The 13,921-nt window shown below is 34.9% G+C and overlaps 1 protein-coding gene across 4 annotated transcripts in view; it reads right to left on the bottom strand.

Moving 5' to 3' along the window:
• The window catches only part of LOC111088240 (beta-scruin-like), a 71,354-nt gene that overhangs the window by 15,174 nt on the left and 42,259 nt on the right, over window positions 1-13,921 (bottom strand). For all 4 annotated transcript variants that reach the window (XM_022397758.1, XM_022397757.1, XM_022397759.1 and 1 more), the window contains 3 exons: window positions 10,629-10,812; window positions 5,072-5,275; window positions 4,107-4,336 (listed from right to left, as the gene is read on the bottom strand). In XM_022397758.1, the coding sequence (XP_022253466.1) occupies window positions 4,107-4,336; window positions 5,072-5,275; window positions 10,629-10,812 (618 nt within the window). The remainder of the gene's footprint in view (window positions 1-4,106; window positions 4,337-5,071; window positions 5,276-10,628; window positions 10,813-13,921) is intronic.

Below are 13,921 nucleotides of genomic sequence, written 5' to 3'. Positions count from 1 at the left end.
AAGATACAAATGGAGGTAGAGTAAGGACATGGAAAACAACATTAAGGTCCCAGTCAGATAGGATGGAAGAATGGGGAGGGCAATGGAGGTGAAAAGAATGAAAGGGTACAGTAAGGACTGGGGGAGAAAAACACCCAATGGAAATGGGAAAACCAGAATATAATCAAAAGAGCTGCCTGGTGACCAGCAATAGTCAAGACAGACAACCCTTGTCAAAAAGCTATGTGAAGAACTAAGAAAGGGTAAGAAGGTGAGAATGATCAATGCAGAGACAAGTGGCAGTAAATATGATACTTCTGCTGATAAACTATTAAGTAAGATGGGCAAACGAAATGAGACAGGAAGAAGGCTATACGTGAAGCAAGTCCTGGATATCGTGCAAGGGACTGGACAAATTCCATGCACGAAGCTAGAGTGATGACATGGCTGGATGGAAGAGAGAAGTACAAAACTGAAGAAGAAGGGAGCAGGAGAGTGGAAGAGGAAAAGTAAAGCAGAAGACTCAGCAGAGGAAACAACAGTTGAGCCAGCCAACAGTGCACTACCAGAAGGGTCTGACAAAGAGTGTCCCAAACAAGGCAACATGTTGAGGGGGGTAAGTATAATGGAGGAAACCAGACCAGTCCCGACTGAACACATCCACCACCAGTGCTAATGGATGTGGAACAGAAGACCAGAATAGAGGAAGCTTGGCACTGTTCTAAATGGCAAAGGTATATAAAAACAACTTTCCCAGGCAAGAGCAAAGCCATAAAAAGTACGAAGATTGATGGGACCACTCCATGGGAAATACTTAGTCAGGTCTCGAAAGACAATTAACAAAAAGATTCAGGGCACCCAGAACATAACAGGTCACAAGACAGACTAGTAGAGAATGAGCTCAAAAGATGAAGTGGAGAATTCAGAAATACAGAGAGCGAGAGCAAGTGCCCCCCTGGCGATTTATGTAGAATAACACAGCTGAGTTATCCAAATGAATCATCATCAAACAGCCATGAACAACTGGAAGAAAATGACCCACAGCCAAACAAACAAATAAGAACCCCAAAAGGTTGATATGAAGGGTTGATTCCTCAATATTCTATTGACCAAAATCTCAAAAGAGTCGAGACAGTTGCTTCAATCTATCATGGAAGCATCTGTAAAATGATGAAGATCTGGATGGAATGGAGAAAGAGGAAACACCCTCAACAGTATTGGCCCTATCATGTTACCAGGTGACATCGTGTAAAGCACACTTTAAAAGATACATGTGAGCACAACCCAAGAGGACAAGGAGTTCCATGGAAGCCTATATTCTCAACAGAGAGATAAGGAGTGGATAGAGCTGTGGAAACCAAATTCTCCATGGCCCATAAACAATGTGGAGAAGGCTGCACTTTGCTGAGATGGGAATTGAAGAACACACCCAAATACACCAGATACTGGGTGTGTATGAGATGTGACTTCTCCAGCTTGACAAACCAACCTGGACAAGCTGCCTCCCAAAAAAAAGGAGAAGAGTATACTTGGATGAGTCTTGTTGGGATGGAGCCAAAAGTAGCCAACTGTCCATATAATGTGATGAGCAAAGGCCAAAAGAAAGAGCTCAGAACTAATAAACCCAATCTTGATGTACAAACTGAAGGTAAAGTCTGGATGCTGGGGAGATAGGGATGTGAAGATAAGCATTGAAGATGATCACCTTTGTCACCCAAATCCCTAGAGAAAACGACCACCACAGGGTGAGAAAACTCTCTATGTTAAACCGAGGAAAGAGAAGAAACTGATTGAGACATGAAAGATTTATGACCAAACACCAATCTCCGGTTTTCCTGAGAATGACAAACAGGCGGGAATAAAATCTTGGAGAAGGGTAAGAAACCCTTTCAATAGCATCTCTGTTCAAAAGGTCTGACACCACCTTGTAGTCATGCTGGTGAGATACAGTATCATCTGGAGGAGGGAAAGGAATGGGAACAGGAAACAAGGGATGAGGAGAAGAAAAATGAAGGGTAAGGCCTGATAGAACTTGTAGCACCCAAAAGTTCCCTTACTCATAGACCCAAAAATTGAGAAAATGTGTCCCCACTGTTTCTGAGCCCAGGCAATTGTTATCGACAAGACTGTTGGTGCTGAAGCCTACATACAGAGGAAGAATGAATGGGAGAAGAGGTATGTGATGGGGGACAGGGAGCAGCAAGGATGTGACAGAACAGGAGACAAAAGTGGAAATAGTAGGAGCTTAGGAAAGGCAGGACACAAGGGAAGATGAGGAAAAATGTTGGCATGCTCCCTCCATCCATGACTCCAAAGAATAAGGTATCCCCACCAAAAAAAACATTGGTGAAGGAAAGGAAAGGAGCCAGAAAAAAGTCCCTGAAATAAGAGTAAGGTAAACATACGTGGGCAAGAAGGGTATTTATACCTAATAAATCTCAACAACCGAGTAGCCAAGAGAGAATGGACAAGGCTAAGGAAGAAGAACATGCTAACATAAAAAAAAGGAAACAATGTCCACCAAACAGCCCTCAGAGGAATGGTGGATTGCCTCTGAAAGAAGATGGATGGGAGAAAGATAATACAAAAGGGTAGTGAAGGTAAGGTAAAGATGTGAACATTGGGCATGAGAAAGACATAAAAAATTTAGGATCTGAATCCCAAGCATGAAGAAAAAATTCCAGAGTTTGGGAGTACAAGAAATGGACTTCAGGCTGATTATAAGCCAAGGCATAAGACTGAACCAGGTGAGGAGAACAAGGCATGCTGGCACCAGAACGAAGTTAAAAGAACAATGTTCAGCATAAACTTGGATATCAGAGAAAGGGGAAACATAACACTCTGAAGGAGGTGGTGAATGAATAAGGGAAAGTGAAGAATCATAACAAACAAGAGAGAGAGAGGAAGAAGGTAACATTCCTGAGAAACCACGTCAAGGAAAGGCATAGAAGGTTAAGGTAGATCCACAACAGCACTGAAAGAAGTGTTGGCATAGGTAGGTGTTGCAAAAAGACTGTCCAAAACTTCATCATCACAGACAGAATACATAGGATAAGGAATGTCAAGTTCAGAAACAGGCCCAAGCTGCACAATAGATGACACATCCCCAGCACACAAAAAAGAAACTGATGTCATTGGAGCTGTCTGTCTAGAATGAATCATATCTTGATGTTCAACACTAGACAGAGTGGAAGTTACTATCACTTGCAATTTTATGGTGTGGAAATTAAGAGCCACAAGGTTTGCTGGTGCACAAGTCATGAAAACCAAGAAACAAAGTAATATTTCCACAACAAAATATGTACATTGAGAAATATAAAATGAGCATAAAAGAAAATGTATGACAACACAAGTGCCAAGTCGAGAAGTAATGATTCAACAATCAGTATAGAGAGAGCCAGCTGAGCTAGGAGGGGGTGTCACACTCTTATTGGTTGGAGGGTTCTCTCATGCTCATTTGCACACAACAATGCAGAAATATTATGTGGAAACATGCAAGATTAGATGGGATCCTCAGCACTAATGGTGAGCAACAAATTGTGCATATAGCAGCACTAAATCAGGTTAGCTAGAAAGGAGTGGAGGTTACATATCATAATGGAAATAATACATTATTCCTTATAAAAATATATATAAATATATAATATAAAGTAGTGTATTATTTCATAACTGATAAATAAATATGACTATAAAACAAGTGTAGTACATCAACATTGCTAAAGACAAACATAAAGAAGTGTGAATATACAACAAATGTATTACATTACCTCTCATACATCTAAACAACAACAACAAATATGACCATCAAACAAGTTTATTTAATGGAATATTTACTTTTATTAATGACAAGGTTATGTACTGCAACAAAAACACACACACACATATATATATATATATATTTTTTTTTTTTTTTCTTTTTAAGAAAGTTGCTTATATATTAGATCTAACTACAAATACACTTCTTATATTTAGGTCAGATAAAAATGTCAGGTTTTAAACCTTAATCAAAAATATAATTTTTTGATTAATACAATTCTTTATGTTACCTATACCTTTTTTATATTTTAGATAAGTATTTACTTTCTTTCACCCAAAAAGAAATGTTAATAAAAAAAAATTAAGCTCACCAAGAATTGATACTGCAACACCACAATGAGGAGATGAGAAGGGTGCATAACTAATCCACTGATTGGCATCGTCAATGTACATAAAAACTTCAGCAGTGCTACTAAGATTGTTATCATCAGTGTATTGTTCCCTCAATGTACCACCACCCAAAACATATAATGAACCTTTTGACTCAACCATACTGACAAAACTTCTAGGTGAAGGAAGATATGCTACATCAGATGACCATCTACATAAATAAACACCAACAAATGATAAATCATCAAATACTAAAAGAAGATACATATTCTGTCATTTGGTTTTACATCTTAAGCTGACATGTATGTGTATGCATTTCTGTATTGATTTCAGAAAGGTGGCCTATTCAAATAGGTAATACAGAAATCTGTATGACTGGTTGTGGAAACTTTTAAATGTATGTAACCTATTGACTTGTGGGATATCTTACTAAGGCTTTGGCCTGAATAGAAAAGTGGAGAATTTCCACTTGTTTTTCTCTTGCAGCTGACTTTCTTGTGCTCAGCCCAAGCAGCTAAACAATAGTCACACAGATCGGAAGCTGACCAGCTGTTTGGTATATCATAGTTACTTTTGTGAATAAGTATATTGTTTGTTTATTCACTTATTTTCTTTAGCTTTCCATGTGTAATTTATTCTTCCCTTAAAAATCCCGAATTTGCATTTTTATGGAAACTTTTGGGTTTTCCCATTTGACATCTATGTATCTGAATACCACATTATCATAACACACCATTAAAACATAAATATATTTCTATTATAATACACCAGAATGAACTTCAGCTGGTATACCCAGTACACAGTCCACTTAACTAATTATAACTATTTTATGAAATGGGAAGGAAAACAAGTTAAATATTTTAAGGCTTCACACACAAACTTGAAATTTTAACAAAAAAAAAAGTATATGGTGGAACAAAATTAAACAATTTTTTATTTGACTTACTTATTATGCTTTGGAACAAATCTATCGACATTAGAAATATCGTATATCCATTTTTCTTCATATTTTTGAGCAATTCCACCAGAAATCCACAATTGATCTCTGTGGACAGCTACTCCCATAGCCATACGTGGAAAATTCAAGACTGTGTCCAGCTGACTCCAAGTATCAATGTCAGAGTTGTACAATTCTACAGAAGAAAGCAATCTAAAAATGAAAAAAGAAAAATGCACTGTTATTCCAACAAAATAATTATTTTTCTAAGACATTAGAAATACAAATAACATAAAAATTTTCAATCATATGAAATTTCACATTAAGTATAGAGGATTAATTGAATCAGTCTCTTGTATGACTGCTAAGAAGCTAATTAAATAGTTGAGCATTAATTGATATAATCTGTTCCTCTTGATTGTAGAGAGGTGGCTGGGAGCGTATTTCAAAGGTAAATATTTGTTTGAAATTAATTCTAATTCTAAAAATTTTAAATTCAAATCAGGTAGACTTATCTCTGAAATACCAAAAGCTAGGATACCCACAATGAAATGGAAGAGGAAACCAGAGAGTGTCAAAAGAAACATTGGTTCTCCAAAAATAAAGCTCTTAGGCAGGAAGGTAACAACATAGACCACAAAAATCAAGAAGACTTTAAGTAGAATTCTGAACCAAAGTAAAGGTCCATAGTCTGGAATCATTAGAGAATTGAGAGGAGTACAAAGCCTTAAGAAGATCGGTCCAAATTGAGAACACTCAGAAAGGCAGTATTCTTCTTTGCAGGGAACTTCCTTCCCCTAAACACCCATTAATAAGAAATGTATATATATATATGGGGACCAAAGAAGAGGTTCTCAAAGTGGTAATAGAACCAGTTCCCTATGAGACACTTGATATAGAAGGGGAAACCATGGCTAAACTGGCCAAAGTGAAGTGATGAGAAGAGTTTGACACTTTGCATTACTGATCTGGGTAGGCAACTGTAAAAGAAGACAAGAGGTGAATAGGCAAAAAGAAGAGGTTTTTCCAATAATGACTAAGAGCATCTACATCCAGAAAATTTTGATATGGAACAGAAGACCAGATGATTATTCAACATTGTGAAAGCGTTGATCATCAGATGACCTTGAGATTCACAAAGCCACTGAAACAATAAAGGGGAAAAAGTCCTCTTTGTGTGTAGAAACTGATAATCCTAAGAAAGAGAGTCTGCTAAAATGATCACCACACCAGTTGCATAACAGGTTTAAAAGTAAACACAATAAGAATGAACTTAAAGAAGTAGAGATACTACAGCAGAGCAATGGCTATGAAATTAAGTACTACACAAAATGTTTTTGTAAGTTACCAATGTAAAATTATCTAGATGAACAAACACAAAATATTGGTGTAAAGGGACACTACTCAACACAAGCTCAGACTTCTAACAGGTTAATGCAATAGTCCAACCTAGAATAATGCTGATTTTCCAATACAACACCTAAACTGAGAGGAATGAACTTGTGAAAAAAATCTACAAAAATTACAATCTACATGAAGAGGAAGAAAAGATGATCCTGTTGAAATAAACTCTTGGTCCAACCAAAACATGAGAAATGGAAGAAAGTCATTCTTCACAAAAACAGATCTGAAGTCATATGCCACTGAAATGTACAGGTGTCACATGTGAGTGCACCCCCAAGAGAATGACAATATTAACTGAAGCAAATGTCCTCAAAGTGGAAAGGATGTCTTTAGTGATAGGTGCACAAGACTCAATGGCTTGCAATGCCATAGGAGATACTGAAGTGTTCTTTAAACTTTGTTGATCTAAAGTCTCAGATGTACCAAATGCTCTTTTGGTAGTAAGTGGAAGTTATGAATGTCTTTCCAACAGATGTAGCTAATTACGTGGTACAATGAATATGTCTAACAAATGAATGGAAGAAAGTGTCAAAATAACCAAATAATCAACGTAAAAATAAAACCTGATGTTGATTAATTGGATAAGGCCAATAGAACTAGGCTAACTGACAGAAAACATATAGAGTCAAAGGTCAAGCAATGACACAATAAAGTACCATGCAATGGGAAAAAAAAAAAAAAGAAGTTGACAAGATGAATGTGGATAGGAAGAAAGACATTTTGTATATCCATCAATACAAAGGCTGTGACAAGGAGACTTACATAAGAACATCAAGCTTTTCCAGTTGAAAATGAGGAGTCTCTAGAAAAAGATGAGTTGAAACAGGTCTATGACGTTTTAAATCTCCTGATTTCTCCAGAAAGAAAAGGTAGTGAGAACCTGAAAATGTGATAAATGACTCTGACTTCTAATTTTTGAAAGAGATTTGAGAATTCCTGATCCAGAATGTGTAAGTGACTGGATTGGAAGAAAGGTATTAAGACCAGTGAAGGACCTATAAAATCCAAGGATTCCATTGAAGAACCAATGATCTGAGGCAATTCCTCCAACAGTCCAGATGGGAAATTTGCCCATACCAGAAGAGCCACTTGCTTATGTCCACATTTGGCCACCAGGAAGGGCCTACAAAAGAATAAGTACAAGTAGATGATATCTGCTTAGCAGACAAAATGTGGGGGGGGGGGGCAAGATAGGAGGACTAATATTATACAATATTTGTCTAAAAAAATGACTGTCAGAAGTAAGTTTAAATCCTAAAATACTAATCAGCTTCAACTGGCATGCTTCTCTGAATGAAAGAATAATGTTGTTGAAACTCTACAATGACAACTGATGCAGGAAAGAAGTTCTTTGAAAGTCCATTGAAAAGGTAGAGGTAAGAAGAGTACCTTCTAAGAAAGTGCAATGAGCTGAGGCATCAAAGGAGCATAACAGCCAAGGGCAACATAAGTTAAATCCATGAGAATTGTAGCAAAGGAAGATTGCAAGATAAAAATTTGATCCTGACTAGAAGAATCATAAGAATGAGAATAGCTAATCTATAATAATAAAAGGGTGGGTCTGTGACTGCCATAACTCCAAAAGGAAAGAACCTAGAAACCTGAAATTTTGCACCATACTAAATGGGCCTTGAGGGTGTGCACCTTGGTATTATTATTTATCTGCATGTGTGCACAACTTTTTGTGAGGTAAGTTGGTGAAAAAGCACATAGAAAAGAAATATAACTGCCATAGCTCTAGGAGCAAAGAACATAGAAATCTGAAATTTTGAACCCATACTAAGTGAACCCTGAGGGTCTACATCAGGGTATTATTATTATTTATCCACATGCGTGTGTGCTTGCACATCTTTTTAATGAGGCAAGCTAGCAAAAAACCACATAGAAAATAAGTAGTTTCTTATATTACAAATTATAGATATAAATCACAAACAGAAGGATACACACATACATGTGTGTGCATCTTTTTGATGAGGCAATCTAGTGAAAAACTACATTGAAAAGAAGTGGTTCCTTATATAACAACTTCTAATGTATAGAAAAGCCAGTGCATTTTGGCCAGTGCATTGTTCCAACAATGGCTTTTCTATCATGTTACTTAGCAATAAAAGTATAACCTAATATTGTTGTTAAAAGGCTATGTGCCAAAAGTATAAAATGAAATGTACAACTACAAAATTTTTAAAAATATTAATTGTTTGCTAATTTAGAGGCTCCATTAATTAAAGAGGTTTGTTTTTTATTATTAAAGTTTAAAATCAGAGGACAAGTCAGAGGGAAGGTTACCTTTATAAACAGGCTACATCCTGTAAATGAGCAACAAAACTATATAGGTTATACTTTTATGCAAATATGGGTTCAGAATACCACATTGGCAAAATCAACTAGAATAAATATGGGTTCAGAAGAGACACACACTGGCACATACATCTAGAATAAAACAAAATCAACTCAATAAGAAAAGGCTTTTAGTATTTCACAGGTGAGTCTACCTGATTTAAAATTCATACTTAAAAAACACAAAAAAAGAGGATAAAATTACATTTATTCCTTTTGAGAGAATAGTTTTAATAGATAGAATAAGTTATTTCAACCACTATAAAATCAAAAAGTATTCATTGCAAAGAAATTCTATCAATAAAAATTTAGCAAGTTGAAACTAAATCAATGAGTTACTCTCCCTTTAAAACTACAGATTATAAAATACAAGATTTATTTGAAAATAACAGATACACAGAATCAGATCTATAGAACTAAGAATTAAAATAATTAAATACATAAATAATGACAATGTTTATTTTAAGATACAGTGTTAGGTGTAGGAACTAAGAACAGAAATGATAAAAAACACATCATGAAAATATATATTTGACTCTGAATGATATGAAAATAATGTTTTAAATCATAATTCTTAACAATAAGATTGATTATGTTCAGTACTAATCCAAACTTTTTGAAATACACAATTTAGACAGGAATATGTACTATTAACAAAAACAAAAGAATAGGAGAAAACTGATTTATGATACAATATTACAGGTAAAGGTTTTGATAATAAATTCAACTATAAAAATTGTTTTTCATCATTAAAATGATTCAGACAGTGAGTTTGTGGTAGGAAGATACCAAATATCTCATTCTCTCATGGTATATATTTATCCTAATATAGAATTCAAATTATTCTCTAAAGTTTTAATTTAGAATATGGAAAATTTGATGCATATCATGAGCCAAATCGACCCCAGGTATTACCTTCTGCAGCTGGATTGGACAAAGGATCTATAAATGATTTCATGAAATAATTGTATTTCCTCCTACATTACCCTATACGCATGGGGTTTCTTTATAGATGTCACATGGATCAGTTACTTCTGGATACCCATGACCCAATTTTGAGATTTATTTGCAACAGAGAGAGAGTATGTGGATCATGACAGCAGTTTTGGCAACTCCAGAAATCTGTTTCATCTTCTAGAGAATCAAAACAGATACATGCTGTGTCTTCTGTCTATTGTTCATTAACTGACTTTCTAGTTTATTTTAATATTGTCCATTAGTGAAGATAAGATGTATTTGTTTTTTGTGCAAAGTAATATAGCCTCTTTCATTTAAATGGAAAGAAACCAATCATATTCCATTTTACCAGTCAAATCCCCAAACTTTTTGTTACTACATTGGTCAACTACCTGTGTGATCTATATACTGTGTCTCAAAATACCACAAGTAACATAGCGTAAAATGTTATTGATTAGAAACTGGTGAAATGTTAAAATATAATATATATATGCAATATCCCTTCCCATCAGGTTAAAAAATATAAAATAAAGTGATATGAATTCTCCAGCAAAAGGTTTTTTAAAACAATTTAATTTGTTTCAGACATTTATACAAGGTTACCCAAGCTTTTCTGTGCTAGCTGTTCCTAAGTTATAATTATTGTCTATACATAGTTTTATTAACCCGTTTTCTGCTTTAATATGTACTACTTATTGTGCTGTGTTTTGTACAATAATGAAAAAGAACGTTTTGTTGTAATATGTCAACTTGAAATTTATTGTACATTAATTTTTTAAAATACTACTGCTACTTTATGTAAAAATTCAGTATGATTTCTCTATCATATTAAACAAAAAAATAAAGAGATGACTTGAGTTACTCCTACCTATCTTCTTCATCTTTTCCTCCTATCACATAAAGAAATCCTGCTAGTATTACAGCTCCATGATAAACACGGGCACAATTCATGTCAGCCATTTTTTGCCACTCACAAGTATCTAATTTGTACCTGAAACAGGTTTTTTTTGCTAATGGCTTTCCTCTTGCTGTTTCTTGTGGGTCATAACCACCTAAAAATATATATTTTATTCAGGAATGGAAGCTCTTAAACTAGAATAATTTAGCATATTTTGCCATTGTAACAAACCTAACTATTCAAACCTCATTTATCCAAAATAATTGATAATCCATATTTTAGACTTTCATAAATTTCAAACAATGATAGATTACAACTTTATTTTTAAGCCTGTATGTTTTTCAAAAAAGCTAAGTCATTAAGTTTATTTTCAGAATGAATAATGTGTTGATATATTTAAATTATAGATGTTTTATTATATAATGTTCAAGGTATCCTTATCTAATTACACAATTTACAAATTTGCAGCTTACACTTTTATAAATAATTACACGAATTTCATCTTCTAATCTAATATAAATATTTCTTATGGACATACATTACCAAAATTCAGCATTTTAAAATTTTAAGGTTGATTGCTCCTTTTGCATTTCTATTATTGACATAATATGTTTCTTGAAATGAATTTAATTCGATATACTTATATACAGGTTGGTTTGTTTGGAATATAGCACAAAGCTACTCAAAGGCTATCTGCAATACCAGTCTCTAATTTAGCAGTGATAGACTAGAGGTAGAGCAGCTAGTCAACACCATCCACAGTCAACTCTTTGGCTACTCTTTAACAACAAATAAAGGGATTGAACAACACATTATAACACCACCCCTGGCTGAAAGGGCAAGCATGTTCAGTGATAGGGATTTAAACTCATGGCCCACAGATTGAGAGTTGAGCACCCTAACCACCAGATCTACTTATATATATATATATATATATATATACAGATATTGGAAAGATATTATCTGTTAGGCAGTTAGTGGATTTTCTGTTTCAGTACATTAAATATATCATATCTATTTTAGAACTATTTCTTGTGAAGGTACTGATAAAACGGACTACTTTAGACCTATGGCAGCTCACACATTTTCATTGATTGTGTCTTCATGTGAAAACATCATAGAATAAAACAATAGATCCTTGAAGGAAAAAAAGGAAGGTTCTATCATTGGTTTAACTATATATCTTATGGAGAGGAAGACAAGATTAAAAGCATAAATGGTGCACATCATTTGTATGTTTTTACTTTATATTTATATAACCTATTTTTTAAGAGTATATTTTATTATTCTTATTTATCTTTCATTATAGAACTCACTTTGTATGTATGGGATTTTTAAGGAGTGTAGAGTAAACAGTAAGTACAAATATATTTTAAAGTTTTCACTGTCTCGTATATCTTTGTTTATGGACCATTATATATCTCTGAAATGATTGCTATTTTCTTCTGTATTTACTATTGAAGTACAACTTAAGATGTTACATTATGTACATGTCTTATCAGTGATTTACATTTGTCTGGTTTTGACTTAATTAGGATGTCTATGAAACTGCTTATTGTTTGACATTTCTATAATGCTTTATCAAAATTTAACATGACTGAAATTACATAAAATGCTGTTTGGGTAGATTGAAAATAAGGTGAGTTTCACTCTTTCCCATAAAGGCAGCAAATTAAACTTAACTAGTTGTCAAAAAAGCTATAGCTTCCTGATCTTTGATCCCAATTTTTTTTTAAATTACATTCTTTTTGCCTTCAACTATGAACTGCAGTGAGATTTGAGAAGAAAGCATTGTACTAAATCAGAAAATTATCTTAAGAGTTTGAGGAGCTAATTAAGACAAATATTTCAATTTTTTCTGCAGTTTGTTAATGTGAGAATATGTCTTAATAATGCTGAGTAGGTTAAGGATTAAAAATTTTTGGAATAATGCTTTTAAAGTTATAATTTTCCTATACTGAAAATATATTTCTGATAAGTATTCTCATTCAGTGCTGCCCTCTATAAGCAATTTTTTTTTTGCATGCCATAAGCCTTGAGCTCCCATGTACCTTACAATTAATTGATTCAAATGTGTCTAGCATGTAAGTCATCATGCAACAACCCTCCACACTCTTTTGACACATGTGAATCCCTCTATTCGATTCTAACCAAACTATCACATCCAGTTTTGGTAGAAAATGGAAACACCAGTTTTCAGTGGGGAGGAAGGATGGGAAGTGTGACAGGAGGTAAGTGCCTATTGGAAATATATTTTCAGTACAGGAAAATTATAACTTCCAATAGGGTACCTCTTCTAGAATACCACAATGAATAGGTGGAGGGACCAGTGCAAGGGGAAAATAAAGCAGCATTCTTCAGACATTTTTGAGGAGACTGCACCACATCTGTACAAGGTATATTCTTTGCCCAGTTTGGAATGAGGTGTCGCAGATATGGGTGGAAAAAAGGAAGGAGCACATCCTTACGGGAGAGAACAATGGTGGGATAAGGATCTGAACAACTACATAACAAATCTCAACCCCAGAGAGTACTGGAAAGTGGGTGAAAGTAAAAGGATGTTCCCCTAGGTGTAGAATGGCTAGAACGCAAAGGACTGTACATGGCAAGCCAAATGCATCCAAAACCAAGCCACCAGGAACCAACATCCACATGGGGTTAGGATGAGGATCATACCATCGGTAAGTCAACTACAATCCAATCCAGCCATCTGGTAGGGGTGGGGAAGAGGATCATACCGTATTCATCTCAAGTTCAGCAGACTGGAGGGAATCTTGTACCCCCTCCGATCTATGAACAGGACACATGATAGCAATGTGAAAAATTGATTGACCGATCTGGGAACCTGACATCCAGACGATTGGTATTGTAAAGATGTCTTTGTAATGTAAATTATCTTACTCAAAACCAAACCGACAGGAACTGCCCATTGTGCAATAACATCCGCAGTATAATAAAATCATTGAGGGACAGCATGAGAGGAAGAACCACATTAATCTGCAAGTACCTCTATTGTGACCCACAACACGGATGGAGGAACAATAATATAATTGAGTGAGGAAACTGAGACACCTGTAATACATGTGTGAGTACTTATGTTGATTGGTTCAGTTCTGAATCCAAAACCCAGCTATTGGGAACCGACATCCACATGGGGTTAAGATGAGGGATTCCAATCAAAAGAGTGAATTGCTATTTTGATGGCTCACTCCAAAGCAACCACATCTCCTTGGATAACTCTGTACAAACATGAAGCATCAGAT

Source organism: Limulus polyphemus, unplaced genomic scaffold (genome assembly GCF_000517525.1).
Source record: "Limulus polyphemus unplaced genomic scaffold, Limulus_polyphemus-2.1.2 Scaffold3396, whole genome shotgun sequence".
Taxonomy (NCBI): domain Eukaryota; kingdom Metazoa; phylum Arthropoda; class Merostomata; order Xiphosura; family Limulidae; genus Limulus; species Limulus polyphemus.
Note: the sequence above shows the minus strand (reverse complement) of the source record. Positions and strands in the feature narration are given on the sequence as shown.